General features: G+C 38.0%; 1 protein-coding gene across 4 annotated transcripts; it reads left to right on the top strand.

The window, feature by feature from the left end:
• Nucleotides 1–316: 316 nt before the first annotated feature.
• SPC25 (SPC25 component of NDC80 kinetochore complex) lies at nucleotides 317–16,771 on the top strand. Of its 4 annotated transcripts, none has more exons than XM_004428222.3 (7): nucleotides 317–421; nucleotides 1,243–1,395; nucleotides 1,496–1,561; nucleotides 9,305–9,451; nucleotides 10,792–10,896; nucleotides 14,430–14,528; nucleotides 16,567–16,771. In XM_004428222.3, the coding sequence occupies exons 2-7, from the start codon at nucleotides 1,257–1,259 to the stop codon at nucleotides 16,689–16,691; spliced, it is 681 nt and encodes a 226-aa protein (XP_004428279.2). In that variant the 5' UTR covers nucleotides 317–421; nucleotides 1,243–1,256; the 3' UTR covers nucleotides 16,692–16,771. The 4 variants fall into 4 exon arrangements, with proteins under 4 accessions (XP_004428279.2, XP_087291478.1, XP_087291476.1 ...); XM_087435352.1 differs by having other exon boundaries at nucleotides 318–430; XM_087435350.1 differs by lacking the exon at nucleotides 317–421 and adding an exon at nucleotides 460–478.
• Nucleotides 16,772–20,352: the final 3,581 nt, after the last annotated feature.

The following is a 20,352-nucleotide window of genomic DNA, read 5'->3' as shown; positions in this document are numbered from 1 at the left end:
CTATATACTTGGCCACAGAATATAATTACAGTCCAACATTTATATTTGTTGCAGAACCTTTATTTGAAACTGATGAATGGCCTGTCCTGGGGCTAGTCCTCCAGGAACTATTAATACTTCCCTAAGACAAGATGAGAATCGGCTGTCTCTCAGACAGAACTACAAGTCCCAGAAGGCGCTTTACCCTATCTTTTTCGCGAGAATCCCGGAGGGCTACATCAACCAATCCCTTCATGGAGAGCGTGTGCTATCAGCCAATCAGAAGGCGAATGGGCGCCTGGAGGCGGGAGGCGGAAGGCGCCCTAGATTTGAAATACGAAAGTTGGCGCGGCTACTGGAGCTGGGTCTGGAGGCGGATTGCCCGCTGCGGTCGGTTCGAGTCTTGTGGGGAAGGCTTCGGGGCTCAGGCCTGCCGGAGACGGTGAGGGAGGTGGGAGCTGAGCTGAGCCCCTTGACCCGCTTGTCGCGATAGGGAAAAGTGGGTTTGGGGGCAGAATGTGTGTTTTCGCGCGCGAAGTCTGTGAAATGTGCGTCTTGTTGCTGTTTGGGCGTCTGGGCCTCGCGGGGTGGGCGGCGGCGAGGCTGTGGGGTTTTGTGTTTCACCGAACGAGATGTATGTGGCCCTCCTGGGAAGATTTTAGGTCGTTGGGAAAGTTTTAGAGTTACAGAGAACGGGTGGGACCTGGAGTCTTACAGGACATGTTTTAGAGGAGAACGCTGAAGTCTAGAGAGTGGAGGTGACTTGTACAGGTCCTGGACTAAACCCACTAACCTCCCACTCCGGTCTCCATTTTACTGCTACCTTTCTTGATCTGGGATGAGCGGGAGAGGCAGGGTAGATGTGTGGGGTCTTATCGTATGGGAGGGGCCGGCCACCTAGGGCCTGGCGATCCAAGCTGCAATTGAAAGGATCAGAGTTGGAAGGGGCCTTAGAAGTCACCAGTTTTACTTGTGGGAAAACGGAGTTAAAATCATTTTCCCAGGGTCATAGAGTGTGTAAGTGTCCTCTGCAGTTACACTACTGATGGATTCCTAGGAGGTGAGTGTTTCCTGAATTCTTCCTGCACCTTAACCATACATAGTTAGGTCCAGGTGGTTTGATCTGCTTTGGAATATCTAGAGTTAAAAGTAAATTGCTAACCATTTTCTAGCAAAGGTCAACTGCCAAAATACATGTGATTGGAATATGTGGCTGATATAATTTTAATAACTTAAAAAATACAATGTATGTCCTTTTCGTAGCATTGTCTTACAAAATGGTAGAGGACGAACTGGCGCTATTTGATAAAAGCATAAGTGAATTCTGGAATAAATTCAAAAGCACTGTCAGTGACACCTCCTGTCAGATGGTGGGACTAAGAGATACCTACAAGGACTCCATTAAAGCATTTGCAGGTACCTAAAGTTAACTTGTAACGTGCTGTTTTTGTTGTTCTTGTTTGTTTTTAGTGTTATTTCAGCTGAACTGGAACTTAAATTTCAATTTATCTTTCAGAAAAGCTGTCTGTGAAATTAAAGGAAGAAGAACGAATGGTTGAGCTGTTTGTGGAATATCAAAATCGTATGTGACAAACTATAGACCACAGAGTTTATTTAGATTAAACATTTTTATGAAATCCCTCATACAAATAAAACAATATATACACACACACATACATGCATATATAAAAAGTAATAAACGTTTATGTATCCACAACCTAGCTTAAGAAATAGAACATCCCATGTTATTCCTTCCTCTTCTCCCACCTTCCAAACCTAACCTATCAATATTTTGTTTAGTATAGGGTTTTTGAATGTTATATAAATGGCATCATTTTGTATGTATTCTGTCTCTTTCTTCACTCAGTGTTATCCTTGTGAGATTCATCCGTGCTGATGTGTAAATGCTAGTATTTTTTTTTTTTGTGAGGAAGATCAGCCCTGAGCTAACATCCATGCTAATCCTCCTCTCTTTGCTGAGGAAGACCGGCCCTGAGCTAACATCTATTGCCAATCCCCCTGCTTTTTTTCCCCTTTTTCTCCCCAAAGCCTCAGTAGATAGTTGTATGTCATAGTTGCACGTCCTTCTAGTTGCTGTATGTGGGATGCCGCCTCAGCATGGCCGGACAAGCAGTGCATCGGTGCGCGCCTGGGATCCGAACCCGGGCCGCCAGTAGCAGAGCGCGCGCACTTAACTGCTAAGCCACGGGGCCGGCCCCTAAATGCTAGTATTTTTAAAAAACAAGTTTGTTTTCCCATTGGAAATCACCGATGGGGGTTTGAAAAGCTGGAGTTCTCTCAGCTTTTTGGGGGCAGAGTTAGTACTCTGACAGTTTTTATCTCCATATTTTTACTACTCTTCTTGCCTTCTCATTTCTACCACTCTCTAGGTTGTCCCAAGTGGATCAGCACTTTTTATTGAGTTCTTACACACAGACCACAGACTTGTGGCCACAGGTCAGGTTCCACTGCAGATACTAAATTTAGCAGCACCATGTTTTAAACACTATTAAATTGAAATGGCCTTACATGGGGCATGTGTTCTTTAATTTGCCACAGTCCCTGATAGTTTCTTTTGCTTTGCTTTGCCCACCTTACTCATTGTCTGGCCCCTGAGGGCATTTGATTTTGTATCCCCTGGTTATTATGCTAGACTTTTACCCATGTTTACTTTCTAAGCTGCCCTGAAGCTTCCATAGCCTTTTACTGCCTCTCTCCTCCCCTCTGTAACCATAAGCAGGAAGGAAAACCAGTTTTGTTTGTGCTCGCGCATGTGTGTGTGTGTGTGTATGAGTGATGCTGAGTTTGGGTCCTTTAAATACTCTTGGTTTGTAGAATCCCTAGGGATTAGAAAATTAAGTTTGAAACTCAATTTTTACTACCATAAGTCTCAAAGAATGCTCTTAAAGGTTATCTGTAGTGTGAAGATGTGCTCTAAATAGTCTAAAATCTAAAAGCATTCTCAATTATTTTTCTTAAATCAATTTATACTTGAACAGAAATATAATTTACCTAAATTTAATTAATTCAATGAACATTTGACTGCCACATGCCAAGCACTGAGGAGATAGCAATGCATAAGGTATAATCTATACACTGCTCACAATTTCATGGAAGATGCAGATGGGGAAACCACAATTAAAATACATTGTAATAGTTGCTATAATAAGAATGGGTGCTGAGTGAGCGCTAAATCTGGAGGGCTTGATTTTTCCAGTGAGGATTGCAGAATATTTAACAGCTAACCCCTACCTTATATACCATGTGCCAGGCCTTGTTCTAAACTCTTTACGTATGGTGACTCATTGAATCCTCACAATAGCCCTAGGAGTTATAGTTAATGTTTTTTTGTTTTGTTCTTTTTTGTGAGGAAGATGAGCCCTGAGCTAACATCCAATGACAATCCTCTTCTTTTTTTGCTGAGGAAGATTGGCCCTGGGCTAAGACCTGTGCCCATCTTCCTCTATTTTATATGGGATGCTGCTACAGCATGGCTTGACAAACGGTGGATTGGTGCGCGCCCAGGATCCGAACCTGCGAACCCCGGGCCACCAAAGCAGAGCGTGTGCTGGGCCGGCCCTGTGGCTTGGTGGTTGGGTGCGCGCGCTCCACTGCTGGCGGCCCGGGTTCGGGTCCCGGGCGCGCACCAGCGCACCGCTTCTCCGGCCGTGCTGGGGCCGCGTCCCACATGGAGCAGCTGAAAGGATGTGCAGCTATGACATGCAACTATCTAGTGGGGCTTTGGGGGGAAAAAATAAATAAATAAAATCTTAAAAAAAAAAAAAAAAAAAAGCAGAGCGTGTGCATTTAACCACCTTGCCACTGGGCTGGTCCGGTATAGTTACCGTTTTAATCCTGCCTTATAGATGAGGAAATAGGCACAGAGAGGCGACGTAAATTGCTCAAGGTCAGACAGCTGGTAATCAACAGAAACATGATTTGAATGTGCAGTCTGACTAGACCACATGACCCTAGAGAAGGTCACATAGAGGAAGGCTGGAGAAACCCATCAGGTTCAGTGCTATATTCTACAAGAGGGAACAGCATATGGAATGGGGCAGAAACACAAGAGCTTGGGAGTTCTGGGATGACTAGAGTACAGTGTGAATGGGGAGCAGCAGAGAAATGGGTGTCAGACGATGAAGTACATTATATGTTGGGCAGAGCAGGTTAGGCTTTGTTCTTCAGGAGATTAGGGAGTCGCTACAGGATTTTAACCTGGAAAATGCTATGGGATTTGTATTTCAGAAGAAGCCCTGTGGCAATGTCGTGCACAATAAACGGGAGTGAGATGGTGGGCCATAGAGACTAGTTAGAGGAACAAGGTAGTGCAGTAGTTCAGGTAAAGAATGGGGAATGGCATGGGCCAGTGACAGCTCTGAGGAGGTAAACTTATGACCGATGGCCTGGATGTGAGGGTGTGATGTGTCTAGGATGATTCCTTTCTTCTGACTTGGACTACAGGTCAGTGGTGATACATTTACTGAGTGAGGGATTAGAAGAGGAGGAACATGTTTTCAGGGGTGGGAGGGAAATGTAGATGGGTTCAGTTTTAAATGTGTTGAGTGAATATGCCAAGTTATTGTGCTGTGGGCTTTGCAGATGGAGCTGTCTGGTGGGCAGTGGATCTGGAGGCCAGCCAGGAAAGAGGTCTTTGCTGAAGATAGAGATTTGGGAGTCGTTAGTGTATTTTTGGGGTTGAAGCTCTGGAAGAATGTGTAGAGTGAAGGAAGATGACCTAGGATAGTAGTTAATATATACTGAGTTTTTACTGTGTGCCAGGTACTGTGCAAAAACTTGACATGCACCATCTCTTTCGATTTTCATATCAGTTCTCCAAAGTAGGTCTTCTTATTCCCATTTTACTGAGGAGATTACCAACTCAGAGAGATTGTGATTTTTTTTCCAGATCATCAGATTGACTCGAGGCCTTGCTTACGCTCACGTTACATTTCCTATCTATAATTTGAAAGAGAGGTAAATGGAAAGGACCAGGAAAGGCAGAATTAGAAACTGGAGAGCAGAGGAAGTAAGAGAGAAGGCAGAAACTAGAAAAAGAAAGAACCACAGAGGTTCTTGCAGAACAGAGGATGTTGTCGACACTGGGAAGTCACAGATATATCCAATAAAATAAAACTGAAAGGCTCTCTGTATATTTAGTCATTTGGAAGAAAATGACCTACAGTGAGAGCCAGTTTTGGTGGAGTGTTGTGGGCAAAGGTCCCTTTGGAGTTAGGAGATGAAGTAGTAGTGTGGAATGCTTTCAGGAAGCTTAAAAGGAAGAGATGGTAGCTGCATTGGGACAGAGTGACACGGGTGAACTTTTTCTTTCATTTTTAAGGTGTCCATCTTAAAATGAGCATGTTTATTTGCTGCAGGACAGAAGTCAGAGGGAAAGTACATGTTGAAAAAAGCAGGGGATAATTAGGAAGATAGAGGAAAAGGAATCCGGATTAGCCTTGGATTTGAGGAGCTGCTGTTACTGTGGCAGGAGAGAACATACCGATAAAGATACAACGTGGGGGGCCAGCCCGGTGGCGCAAGGAGTTAAGTGCACGCGCTCCGCTGTGGTGGCCCAGGGTTCGCCGGTTCAGATCCCGGGCATGCACCAACGCACTGCTTGGCAAGCCATGCTGTGGCGGCGTCCCATATAAAGTGGAGGAAGATGGGCACAGATGTTAGCCCAGGGCCAGTCTTCCTCAGCAAAAAAAGAGGCAGATTGGCAGATGTTAGCACAGAGCTGATCTCACACACACAAAAAAAAGATACAATGTGGAAGTAGAGAAGATGGAGGGAGCTCATTCAATTCTCACCACGTATTTGTTGAGTGGCTACTCTGTGCCAGGTACGCTTCTAGGAAGATAGAGAGCAAATTAGCAGAGTAGAGAACAGATTAGCCAAAAATTCTGGCCCACCTGGAGCGTCTGTTCCTTCCATTTATCACAAGGAGGAAAACCATCTATTGAAAGTGAGAGGTATCTACTATGCGCCAAGCTCTTCAATGATCTTAAATCCTGAAGTCTGTACAAGACAGAGATTATTCCTATTTTGCAGATGAAGAATTTAAGGCTCACTGACTTTAGGAAATTTGCCTAAGGTCATACATTTCGTAGATAGAAGATCTAAAATTGTAGCCAAAATGTCTGTGCTCTTTCCAGTGTACCTCACTGACCTTTCTACATGGAAGGAAAGCACGAGGGAGGGTTCCTATGGTGAGCAGTAGTGAAAGTTTGAGCTATCGGCCCTAGAGAAGAAAAGAGACAGCTAACTATATACTCATAAAATAATAGGCACACAGTATCGAGGGCCCTTACATTTGTATTGGCACAAATCCACACAGTTCTTCAAATGTTAGAATAAAAACACATTTACGGTATTTGTGTGTGTGTGTGTATGAGGAAGATCAGCCCTGAGCTAACATCCGTGCCAATCCTCCTCTTTTTTGCTGAGGAAGACTGGCCCTGGGCTAACATCTGTGCCAATCTTCCTCCACTTTATGTGGGACACTACCACAGCATGGCCTGACAAGCGGTGCATCGATGTGCGCCCGGGATCCGAACCCGGGCCGCCAGCAGGGGAGCGCGCCCTACACCGCGGAGCCGGCCCCACATTTATGGTATTTATGTATCACCTAATAGTTTAAAACTTTTCACATTATAATTGGATACTCTAACCCTGTGAGGTAAATAAATGGGGCAGCCATTATTATCCCCATTTTACAAATGAGGAAAACAGTCCCTGAAGTTGTGATTTGACCAAGGTCCTTGGGTAACAACTGAGGAGACTGATTGGAAGTGAGACCTTTTGACTTTAATCTGCATCTCTTTTGCAGTACGAATCTATGTAATTTCCTTTAAAAAGTATAATTTTTCTTCCTAGTAATTCTGATGTTTATTTTTAAATTATATTGGATATAATATATAATCATGTCCAAATTATTGAAAAATACAGAAAAGTAAACATTAAATATAAACTATATTAATTAAATATAAATATAAATAAAAAATGTTACCTGTAATGTTGAGAACCATATTTAACAAAATGACTTTCTAGTTTTTATTTTTTCTGTGCTATGTAGTTTTTTTGAAGATAATTGTGTTCATGGTATCTATATAACTTTATATCTTTTTTTTCCTTTGTATAATTTTTTTTTCCTTTATCCACATTGAGAGTATTTTCCCACGTTACTAAATTCTTTGAAAATATATTCCACCTTATTGATATACCATATTTACCTAGTTTATTTACATATTAGACATTTAGGATGTTTTCAGTTTTTCACCATTATAAATAACACTGAAAATAATTTTTTATATGCAAATATTTGCACACATCTTGTTTTGGGGTAACTTTGTAAAAATGAAATTACTGCATCAAGGGACATGAATATCCTTAAGACTTGTTTTTCAATGTCAAAAATATCTTCCACGAGGACTCTCATATTTTGCATTCTTCTCAACGCTAGCTATTATCTTTGTAAACATTGTTGTAATAAATGAAAATTGGCATGTTGTTGCTTTATTTGCATTTCTGTGATTGCTGCTGAGGTTAAATTATCTTTCATATTTATCAACCATCTGCAGTCTGTGTGTCCTCTGTGTATTCCTTTGTTTTTTTCCTAAGAATTTATATTTATGTCTTCTTTAGATAAGAATAGTAACCCATTGTTGGGGGAGGATAGTTTCATGGTCAAAAGCATGGCCTTTGCAGTCAAGACCTGAGTTTGAATCCAGGTCTTAACTGTTTGTTGCATCCTAGCAAAGAAAGCTTTGGGCAAGTGACTGAGCTGCTGAGTCTTTCTCCTCTTCTTTTAAACAAGAGAGTAAGACCTACATAATAGTATTATTGTGAAACGTAAGTAAATCTATATAAATATAAGGTGTTGAACAAAGTACCTAGCATATAGTAGAGTTTTATGCTTATTTGAATCAAATATGAATTTTTTCACCTGCATGTTAATTTTAAGTAGCCAGTATATGCCTTTCTCTTTGATTTCTTTTTTTTTTTTTTTTTTTTTAAAGATTTTATTTATTTTATTTTTTCCCCCCAAAGCCCCAGTAGATAGTTGTATGTCATAGCTGCACATCCTTCTAGTTGCTGTATGTGGGACTCGGCCTCAGGATGGAGGGAGAAGTGGTGCCTCGATGCGCACCCGGGATCCGAACCCGGGCCACCAGCATTGCAGCGCGCGCACTTAACCACCAAGCCACAGGGTCGGCCCTGATTTCTTTTTGTCTTTGAGTAAAAAGATCTTTCCCCGTAGAGTCAGTTTGTTTTCACAGATCCTGCCTTTTAGGTTTTGTAAGATTTCATTTTATATTTAAATATTTAATAAATATGGAGTTTATTTTGGATTTTAGCACTGTTTAGGGAACAATCTACCTGTTAACTTATGATATTTCATTGATCATATTAATTTCCTAAAGGTACCAACATTTGGGAATGTCTTTTATGTCTAACTGAGCTCTACATTAGTTGTTCAACTATTACCCCACTATTGTATCAATAGCGTCAGAATCACATATATTAAATCTAATAGGGCAAGTCTCTTTCCTTGTTATCTTTTTTTACCATATTTTCTTAACTGTCCTCACCTGTGTATTCGTCAGATAAATTTTATAATTACTTTTGTTAGATCCTCCCTTTTCTTTCCTCCAGATTCCATTGGGACTATACTAGACGTAAAAGTGAATTTGGGAAATATTGACATCTTTATAATATTTAGAAGCATAAAATGTCTCTTGTATGTCCAGGTCAAATATGTCTCGGACGAGTTTTGCATTTTTTTCATACAGAGCTTACGTATTTCTTGATCTAGATTATTCCTCAATGTTTTATTTGTTACCAGTGTAAATGAGGTTTCCCACTTCCTTCCTCCCTGCCTCCCAGCCTCTCTTCTTCCTTTACTTTCTCTCTTTTTGGTATGTTCCAGAATCGTTTATATAGCAATAGAATTAGTTGTTTCTTCAAGGCACTGTAAAGCCATCTTCTAGAGTTTGTTGTCTTTGCTGGTGGGTTTATTTATGTTCTTATTTGGAGGTGAGAGCTGCAAGGGTCACGATCTTCTGATTTTCTGTTTCTTGGTTTAGTTTGATATTCTCATTTTAAAAAGCATTTTTGTCTCATTTTTATTTTCAAAGATAAATAGGAAAGAATAGATTAGGAGTTTTTTCTTTTACAATTTTTGAATCATTAGGAAACACTTATCAATTAAAACATTCTTTATTATCTTATGAAAGTCAATATTTTGGTCTTTTTTTAATCTTAGATTCATATCAGAGAGCAAAGCATATATATTATAGCTGATACTTTGTGCTTCTTACAGAGATCCACAGGCAGAATAAGCTCATTCAAGAAAAAAAAGATAACTTGTTAAAGTTGATTGCTGAAGTAAAAGGCAAGAAGCAGGAATTGGAAGTACTGACTACAAATATCCAGGATCTTATGGAAGAATATGCTAGGAAGAAGGAAAGTAAGTTTCCAGTGTACACATATTTAAAACATTAATCTAAATTTCAACATAGTGATGGTTCACAATTATTATGTGTATCTTGCCTTCTCTCCAGTGTCTCAGGGGCATAGCCAGCCACTCATCTCTGCAAAGTGTCTGTGAAGGTAGCCAAGTGGGTTTTATTTTCGTTTGTTTTACTTAAAGGTTCTTTTGATTTCTAATATAACCAGAGAATAATGAGATTGATATGGGAGTTTAGTTAAGCAGAGTGGGAGATGGTTTCACTAAATAAGATTTGCCTGGGAGAAGCCATAATGTAATTTATGCAGCGAATTTATTGATCACACATTCTCTGCCAGGAACTATTAAACAAGCTTTTATGCTGCAAAACCTCTTTGTCTAAAAAACTTTCATGTTCAAATGAGTGCTTTCTTTAGAAAGGAGCCTTGTTTGCCCACAGAGTAATCAATTCTCAAATCACTTGAAAATAGCAGTTTATTTTGTTAATGCTTTTTCTTATAGAGTTTGCATGCAAGTCTACATTATTTTTCTCATCTGCTATGTGCTACTTAGGGAATACTGTGCTGACTTAAAAAAAATCTAAACTAGCATGAAATAAGGCTGACTTCTAGTGAGAAATAGTTATGTTTAAAAGAATAGAATATTTTTCCAGTGAAGCAATTGGTATATTCTTGGCTAACTAAAAAAAGCAAAATAGTGTAAAGAAGTCTTTCTATTTCTCTGCTGACTAGGTTTGTACTTCATAGATTGGCTTGAGATTCAGTCATCAGGCAAAAGGCTAGACTTGTACTTCATTGACTGGCTAGCCATCCAGTCATCAGCCATGTGCAATTTCACCAGTCCTTACAAACAGGATATTCTTGTCCTTACTGACTTCTTGGAATGTTGGTGGTTTGGTCCAGTTTGGAAGATGAAACAAGACGTGCAAGGTGATTCCACTGAAATGGCTGCTCTGGCTCTATTTTAATATGGCTCCACTCATGTCATCTTTCACAGTGAGCTAACCAGAAAAAGCAAAATAGTATAAAGGAAGTCTTTTGATTTCTCTGCTAGCCATGCAAATTCTTTGCCTATTTATTCATGCTACTACATAATAAAATAGGACAAAACTTATTCCTCTCACTACCTGTTCATATTTTCATGCAGTTTTTTCCTTCCAATTTGAACGAACAGAAGCCCCTTTTGCTAATTGGTAGAGATAGAAACTGAATAAATGTAAGCAGATTCATTTGGCTGGCATCATTTTTATAGTTGTTTTCAACTTTTTAAAAATTAATTAAATGAGCACTAATTATTATTTAAGATATTTGATACTGTGTGTGTGTGTTTTTGAATCATAGCTATTTCCACTGCTAACAAAGCTAATGAAGAGAGGTTGAAAAGGCTACAGAAATCTGCAGACTTGTATAAAGATCGACTTGGACTAGAAATTCGAAAAATTTATGGTAAGTATATTAATGGAATAGGAGATTAGAAAAATATGTCTTTTCTTAAATAGAGGAGAATTTTAAAAATATTTTCAGCTAAAATAATGACTACATTATTAACTTTTTTAGAAGATAGGAAAAAGTTACAAAATTTTTACCACCCTAACATGATCACTGATGTCTTAGTTATTTATCCAGTATTTTAATAAATGTATTTTAGGCATAGTTGCCTACATGCAAATAATTTTTGTTGCTTGTTCTTACTAGCATTGTATTAGATTAGCATTTGTCAGTTGCTATAGCCTTCATAATGGTAATTTTAAAAAGGTGATGTAATAATTCATTCCATTAATGTAGCATAATTTATTCAATCTTTTATCTGTTATGTAACACTTATATTGCTTCTAACCTAATATTTGTATTCTGCCAGTTTTTCAGTTTTAGAAATACTACAGTGAACATAGACTTCTCCATTTCTTTTGTATAATTTCCATGGAATTCATAGAAACAAAATACTGGGTTAAAGCATGTGAATATTTTTATGGCTATTACCTATATTTGTGCTAATTTACAGCAGTACCCATTATGTTAGGAGTCCCCAAGATCACCCTCAAGTTTGGTGATTCACTAGAAAGATTTATAGGACTCAGCATATAGTCATATTCATGACTAGGATCTATTGAAGTGAAAGGATACCAAAAAAATCAACCAAAAAAAAAAAAAAGGCACACAGGGCAAAGTCTGGAGGAAACAGACTTCTCAGGCACAAGTTTTCAAGTGTCCTCACTCAGTGGGGTCACACAGGACGTGCTTAATTCCTTCAGTATCTAATTGTGACAATACGTGTAAAGTGTTGTCTACCAGGGATGCTCATTAGACTCTGGAAGCTTGTGCTGGTTTTCCCTGGACTTCACCCTATGAGTCTTTTCCCTTTGCTGATTTGCTTTATCCTTTCTCTGTAAGAAATTGTAGCCCTGAGCACAACCATATGCTGAGTCCTGTGAGCCTCCTGGTGAATCCTCAAAGCTGGGGTGGTCTTGAGGACCTCCAACACACCAGCCAAGGACCAACCTTGCAAGCAGGGCTTTCTAAGGTTCCAAGGATGGCAGTCTCAGGCTTGCTATGTTAACTCTTTTATGATACCTGTCTAGAATGTAAAGAGTACCCATTTCATTGTAGCCTTGCCAGAATTATAGTTTTCTAAAATTCGTTTGTTTTATTTTTGGCAGTTGACTAGATATAATTGAAACTTTTTAAGAATGCATTTATTTGATTATTAATGAAAAGGTAACTATTTTTTTCCATTTGTTTACTAATTATATTTCTTTCTTTGATTGTCTGTTTGGGCCCTTTGTTCATATATCTATTAGTCTTGGTCTTTTTCCTATCTGTTGGAATGAATTTTTAATAAAAAATATTATCCTTTTGATTAGAGGAGGATATAAGATCCAACTCTGAACTTTTGATCCATTGGACTCTTAGTACGTATTCACTGTCATCCTGAGGCACTTTTTGTTTAGTTTTGTTTCAAAACCAGTTTGGCTTTTTTGGTTTTTTGTGTTTTTTTGGCAAGGATGATTGGCCCTAAGCTAACATCTATTGCCAGTCTTCCTCTTTTTGTTTAAAGAAGATTGTCCCTGAGCTGACATCTGTGCCAGTCTTCCTCTATTTTGTATGTGGGATGCCACCACAGCATGGCTTAAGGAGCGGTGTGTAGGTTCGCACCCAAGATCCAAACCTGTGAACCCCAGGCTGCTAAAGCGGAGTGTGCGAACTTAACCACTATGCCACTGGGCCGGCCCCTCAAAATCAGTTTTAAAGGTTTAAAATTATATTTAGATTTAAAATAGAACTTGCTCATAGCCCTCAAAGTCAGAAAATAATGTTTAAAAAAAAAAAACAATCCAAATTAAACCCTTTTTGCCTAACTGAATATCTTATAAAATCTTTTTTTCTTGCCATGCATCCTTCCCATTACTGTTAACAGTTTAAAAAAATCTAGTGTACTGACATAATTATTTCATCTTGAATTTAAATGCAAGACAATTTTTTCAAAGTTTCAGAAGACTTCGTTTTATAATTAAAAGCATTTTTTATGAGATTTCCTAATTTTTTATGCTGTATTTTAGTTTTTATTTAAAACTAAAATGCACGTGAATTTCTACTTTGTGGCTGTCATTTTGAATTTCTACCAGGCATTTACTACTTTGGGAGCATTTGGAGGTCTTTTGGAAAATAGGCATTAAGTCCAGACAACTATGTAGAAAAGTGAAATTAAACTTGTTCGACAAAACATTCTATTTATTTATGGCAAAATATATATGACATAGAATTTGCCATTTTAACTAATTTTTATTGTACAATTCAGTGGCATTAATTACATTCACAATGTTATACATCACCACTATTTCCAGAATTTTTCATCACCACAAACAAAAGCAGTATCCATTAAATAATAACTCTCCATTCCCCTCTCCCTCCAGCCCCTGATAACCTCTAATCTACTTTCTGTCTCTATGAATTTGCCTAATCTAGGTATTTCATGTAAGTTGAATCATACAATATTTATCCTTTTGTGTCTGTCTTATTTCACTTAGCGTAATATTTTCAAGGTTCATCCATGTTGTAGCGTATATCAAAAGTCCATTCTTTTCCATGACTGAATAATATTCCACTGTATATATACACATTTCGTTTATCCATTCACCTGTTGGTGAACATTGGGTTATCGCCTGTGGCTGCCGTGAATAATGCTGCTATGAACATTGGTGTACAGTTATCTGAGTCTCTATCTTCAATTCTTTTGAGTATATACCTAGGAATGGAATTGCTGGGTCATATTGTAATTCTTTATTTAAACTTTTTGAGGAATGCCAAACTATTTTCCACAGCTGTAGCACCATTTTACATTCCCACCAGCAATGTACAAGGGTTCTAATCTCTCCACATCTTCACCAACACTATTATTTTCTTTTCTTTTTTTTGTTTTGTTTTGTTATAGCCATCCTAGTAGGTGTAAAGTGGTATCTCATTGTAGTTTTGGTTTGCATTTCCTTAGTGATTAGTGATGCTGAGCATCTTTTCGTGTACTTTTTGGCCATTTGTATCTGTTCTTTGGAGAAATGCCTATTCAAGTCCTTTGTCCATTTTTGAATTGGGTTGTTTTTCTTTTTGTTGTTCAGTTGTAGGAGTGTTTTATATTTCTTATATATTAAACTCATAGATATATAATTTGCAAATATTTTCTCTCATTCTGTGGGTTATCTTGTTACTCTCTTGGTAGTGTCCTTTGAAGGACAAAAGTTTTTAATTTTGATGAAGTTCAATTTATCTTTTTTTTTCTTTTGTTGCTTGTGCTTTTTGTGCCATATTTAAACTACAATGCATTTTAAAACTAATTTGTAACTTGTACCTTTGGAGACACTGGTTAAGTGATATATATGTGGTGGTGTAGATATTGATCAGAGACAGAGGTAAGAAAGCTCATCTCCATGGAAAGCTTGGCACAATAAAATATTCTCATATTAAATAATTTAATCTCTTTTTTTCAGGTGATAAATTGCAGTTTATATTCACTAATATTGATCCTAAGCATCCTGAGAACCCATTTATGTTTTCCCTGCACCTAAATGAAGCAAGGGACTATGAAGGTATGTACTCCTATCTCTTAACTGGTATTTAAGATTGGCATCCCAAAATGTTACTTGAATCAGAATATAAAGTATTATGAAGGAAAGTAATAGTCCCACAAGCTATTGCTCTCTTTTCCAGTCTTGCTTCTTGGGACATTGTCTTCTAAAGGCTCTGAGTAAGTTTTGATTTATGGATATTATCTAGGGCCTTGATAAATAACTTCTCTTTAGGATAGCACAGTGCTACAGTGGCTGAAAAGTCTAAAAGACAAAAGATCACTGAATTTCATATGCAAGTATGAATTAACCTTCGAGAGAACTTAAAACAAGGCTAAAGCTATAAAGGATATGACTGCCTAAATGTGAATATTATAATTTATCCAAGTAGGTGATTTTAAAATTAAATGTTAAATCATCAGAAAGTGATAATTTATTTTCCCAAAAATAAAAAAAATTATACCATCCTGAAAATCCCACATACTGGTAATTTAGCTTAGTTACTGATTCCGCAGCAGGCCAGAGGTCTTTAATGTATGGGGAATATATATGATTGGTAATAATGTGACCGAGAAGAGAATGGAAATATATTTATCTCTTTTTTATTCTTCTAATGCCCCTTTTAAAGTAATCCTTAATTTATTGGAGTTCAGAAAAATGGTTCTCAGCTCTTTATACCTCTGTTCTCATCTTAAAGCATTTATAACAGACAGGCGCTCAGGGGCACTGCTGAGTTCACTCCCTGATATGCCCTAGTGACTCAATTCCTGTTCTTTTTTTTTTTTTTTTTTGTGAGGAGGACTAGCGCTGAGCTAACATCCGATACCAATCCTCCCCTTTTTTCTTGAGGAAGACTGGCCCTGGGCTAACATCCATGCCCATCTTCCTCTACTTTATATGGGATGCCGCCACAGCATGGCTTAACAAGCGATGCATCGGTGCTCACCCGGGATCCGAACCTGCGAACCCCGGGCCACCGCAGTGGAGTGCACGCACTTAACTGCTGCACCACCGGGTGGCCCCTCAATTCCTCTTCTACTGGAACTTATATTTTAGGAATCTAATTCAAGTACAGATGTTTTTTTCTCTCTAGGTAAATATCTTCTAATCTAATGAGGGCTAAATTTTAAAAAGCAAACCCAAAAAACCCTCTTACCTAGCTTTTCAGTTTTCTCCAAATTGGATATCCTCTATTGTTACATAGTCTCACAGTATTTGATAGAATCTACAGTATAAATTTTGAACCCAGTGCTCTCTGCTGTTCTTTCTCTGCTTTGGTCATGACCTTGCTTCCTAAGCAATCTCTACCAAAGAACTGGAAATCTGATGTGGTCAAATTTCTTCCCCTTGGACAAGGGACAGGGTTGATGGTAGAGAAAGCTGGGTCATTCCTTTCCTTTGACCACCCTCACTGGACACTCACTCCCAGTATGTACTAGCTGGTACAACTACATACGAGGGCCATATTAGTGTTTGTGACTTTGAGTCACATTTGATTAGTAAGCCCTGTAAATACCACTTTTGGAAAAGCAATCACATTTTCTAATGACCTCCATTTCACTTGTAAAATGAGATATTTCTCTCCATAGTGGTAAATTATTAAGCACTGGCATTGAAAGTTGTTCTTTTTTTGATCCAATGGCCCAAAACTAGAAGTCAGACCAAAGTTTTGCAAAGAAAACTGACTGAGTTAAAAACAAAACAAAAAAACCCAACTGTTACACAGTTTAAATGGTTAAAACAAAATGTATAGAAAAGCTGATGGGAAATGGCATTCTGTTCTGTATCACTAAGATCTTCAATCCCTTGACTACCATCTGTTTAAATTTTTAAGCAAGATTGTAGTACCTAACATTTGAATATTTAGAGATTAAACAAAAGAAAGGTCCAAAAGATAGTTAGGATATGAAAATCAAGTGTATCTATCATTCTATGCTCAAAGCATTTCAATGAAATGAAATTGAAATGATTCGAATCAGATGAGAGCATTTAAATTAGAAACACTTCTCTTCCATAAAAAATCTCATTCTAACTGTCTTCTTTTTTTTTCCTCTTCTAGTGTCAGATAGTGCTCCTCATCTTGAGTGCCTAGCAGAATTTCAAGAGAACGTAAGGAAGACCAACAATTTTTCGGCTTTTCTTGCCAATGTTCGGAAAGCTTTTACTGCTATGGTTTATAATTAATGTAAATAGCGTATAAAAATTGTTTATTTTTCTTTCCTGTCGTGTATCTCTTTTAAAAAGAATTTTCATTATTCATTGTCTCTAAGCCTTTTGTATTTTTGTAATGTTGCTGTGTGCTGTATTTCTTTAAATTATTTTAATTAAAATCTTAGTACAAAAAATTTATAAAGTGAAATATGTTCTTTTTAAAATGAAAGATAGTATAAAGAATAGATATATTTAATGGCAGGCATGTGTAGTTTATGGCTAGCCTGGGAATGGGGATTTGTACAACCTGCACTGTGTTTCAGTGATTTCCAAGCTTTTGAAGGTCATGGATGAGTCATATTAAAAAATGAGGAGGGTGGGCCAAGCCTAGGGTTGGCAATTTTTTAAATGTATTTTGCAAAATAAATACTATCATCCTAAGATTATAAAGGAAAGAATATTTTTATCTCACACTGAGATGGATCTATAGTTAAAACAAAGGACAAACCCTCACATCAGAAGAAGGTTGGCAGTATTCTACTAAGATATCTAGAAAAGGATCTAATTTTGAAAACCCAAATTGGAAAATTTACAATGAATTTCCATTTTGTAATATTTATACTGTTTAGTTGTGGTCTGGATATAAGTTTGCCATTTTGGGAGTCTATTCCACACAGACTAGAACTCAAGTATCAACTTCTAGGATTGCGTTTTTGTCACCATGCTTTCCTTGTAAATTTGATTGTATTTAGGTATGCTGGCTATAATGAAAGCTACATAATACTATTTCAGGATATTGTGGAACCTAAAAGCCGTGGAACAATGGCCTCCAGTTCCTCTGTCTTCTCCCTGAAGTCCGGGGAAAAAGTTCAGGCCAGGTGTCTAGTTAGTGAGTAGGGAGGGAGTTTCAGAGCTCTCTGTTGCCTTTCATGCCTAGGACTTGGCTCAGGGCCCTGCTCACCATCATATAGCAGTAGCATTGATCTGAGAAGGGTGCTATGGACTGGTGGGAAGGTTATCGCTGACCCATCCCAGTGTGCAGACCAGCTTTTAGGAACCATTGATTGGTATTATCTCTGCAAAGATAAAAGGCTAATAAACTGCCGTAGAGATTGGCATGTGTGTTACTAACAATAATCTTATCCTATTTTAGCATGAGTTTGGCTAAAGGGAGTATTTTAACAGGGAGTACAGTGAGCAAACTATCCTGTTTTCCTAGGCATACCTTCACATTTGGCCTTATTTTTTGATATACCTACATTTAAATGAATACATAAAACCATATCAAAACCTGACTTTGGTTTTTGTGGACTTAGCTTGATTTGGAACTCAGATTATATCAGCTATTTCTTCTAGGTTTCTTAGCTGTGTCTTCTGGATTGAGGCTCCATGTGGTGGACCTCAGCAATTTCAAGCTCATCCCAATCCCTGAACCAATCACTGGTGATCAGGGGGGTACATGCAGTACATGCATTAGATTAGACTAGATCCCCCTGAAACCCAGTTGTGGAGGTAGATTAACGTCAACAACTGAGTTAAGAGTGGGGATGTTATAGTTCTCTAAAGGGAAAGAGAGACTAGACGTTTGAAGTGAAAAAATAGCAGATGACTACTACAGTCACTACGTATTTACTGCATTCCCTGTTTGAAAAATATCCACAAGGAACAAACATAAAACTTAAGGAAAGATCTTCATTCATTGAAACTAGAGAAAGACCATGTCTCATACCACAAACTCTTCATGATACAATGTTTTGAACCATACAGTCAGAAGGCACCAAGCATTGACGTGGCTTGCTTTAGTAAGAAATCCAGAAGGATCCTTTTCAGCTGCAAGTTAGAGAAATGAAGATTGAGGATGAGAGAATAAATGGGTAGCTCCCCACTTAGGGTCCGTTTCTCCTCAAGGACAGCCATTCTTCACTTCTTCTAACTGGAGGTGGAGTTGGGGCAAGATCTGGGAACAAGACCATGTAGCAGGCAAGTCGCAGAAGGACAGTGTAAGCACCAGCTTTGCTGCTGGGATCCAAAGTCAAATGTACAAAGAAAAGTGCACAATCACACCAAACAAAGGGCCTTAAGCCATGGAACTCTACAGTGATTTGTTTTCTCAGCTGGGAAGTTGATACATTCCATAATTGGAATTGGTTAGGGCTGGCCACCTTAGAAAAGGATCTAATTAACTATTAATACTTTTTCAGTCCTTCTATGTGCCCAGCACTATTCTAAACCCTTTACATATATCTACACATTTATAGTCCCTCAGCAACCTGTGAGGTAGATACTATCCATAACTTTGTCCTACAGATAAGGAATCCAAGGTACAGGGTTTAAGTAACTTCAAGTCACCCAGCTGGTAATAGAGTTGGGATAATAACCACCCAGCTGGTTAAAGTTGGGTTTCAAACCCAGGTGGCAGTCTGGCACCAAATCCATGAGCTTCACCTAGACTACACCTTATGCCTTTCTATGCTATATTGCAGGGAGAGCACGTAAAGACAAAGTTCTTAAAGATTCTAAATAAAGTTGAACTTCTATGATATAATTTAGCCTTTGTGTTTCTATAGAAGTATAATGATTAAGAGAAAAAAGGTCAACTGTCTTGAAATTTGTTTTGTCTGGATCCTTAGGGAATAGTTTAACTACGGTGACAAAACAGCCACAGATCTCAGGGAAACAATGAGCAGAGTACCTGCCTTTAGAACCTGGACGGCTCACTGCTAACAGTCTCTAGGCATATAGACTGGGTCATCAACCCAGGTCTTTATGGAAATGGTGGATGGAGGGCTACCGACTTGTGCATAAGTCTTTGTTCAATCACATATAAAGGCCCTAACCTTTGAGGTTTACTTTTTGCCAACCTAGGAATATTTTGGAGCTGATATTGATATATTAGCTTAAAATTTAATGTTGATACATTCTGAAAATTGCACTTTGAATGATTAATAATACACATGAAAGGCAATCCAACCTATTCAAACTGGCTCTCTTTATACATTGTATTTGAGATGGTATGTTATAAAAATGAAATAACAATTTAAAGCATTTAAAATCTTCCTGATATGGAAATAAAGCACAAGATAGAAAGATAAGAGATTTTTTTTTAATGGAGAAAAATATGCACAAGTAGTAAAACATTGAAATAAAATCTAAATGAGGTCAACTAATCAGGTCCACATTTTGTAATAAAATGGAACAATGAGATCTCTAAAATTAAACTCAATCACTAATTAAGTTAAAAAAAATGAATCCACACAAAATCTGGGAAAGTGTTCTACTAATGGATTTGAAGTTCCAATTTCCAGGCTAATGAGGATTAGAAAGTGTTGCTTCTCTTCCAATTCAGAGAATTCCTGTACAGAAGCAATGAGTTATGTTTCAATTTGTGTACTATGATAGCAAATTACCTATTTGGCTATCACATAGCATGGTGTCTGGCACATACTAGAAGCTTAATAAATATTTGTTAATGTTGAACACATTTCTAGACTCAATACAGAATTATTTAATGGGAAATCAAAATTACACCTTTGAAAAGGAACTGACTTGCTCAATAATTCTTGCAGGCACATTGCTGAGATGTTCAGCCATTTCTAGAAGGTAAAAATGGCTCTACTGGCAATTCTTGACTTAGTGACAAGCTAATGGAGAACAAGATTCTTTCTGAATAAAGACAAGGATCTTTTCTAAGTAG

This window comes from Ceratotherium simum, chromosome 9 (assembly GCF_057802395.1).
Source record: "Ceratotherium simum simum isolate JZ-2026a chromosome 9, ASM5780239v1, whole genome shotgun sequence".
NCBI classification, from domain to species: domain Eukaryota; kingdom Metazoa; phylum Chordata; class Mammalia; order Perissodactyla; family Rhinocerotidae; genus Ceratotherium; species Ceratotherium simum.
The sequence above is the reverse complement of the archived record's forward strand: the minus strand, read 5'-3'. Positions and strand labels throughout refer to the sequence as shown.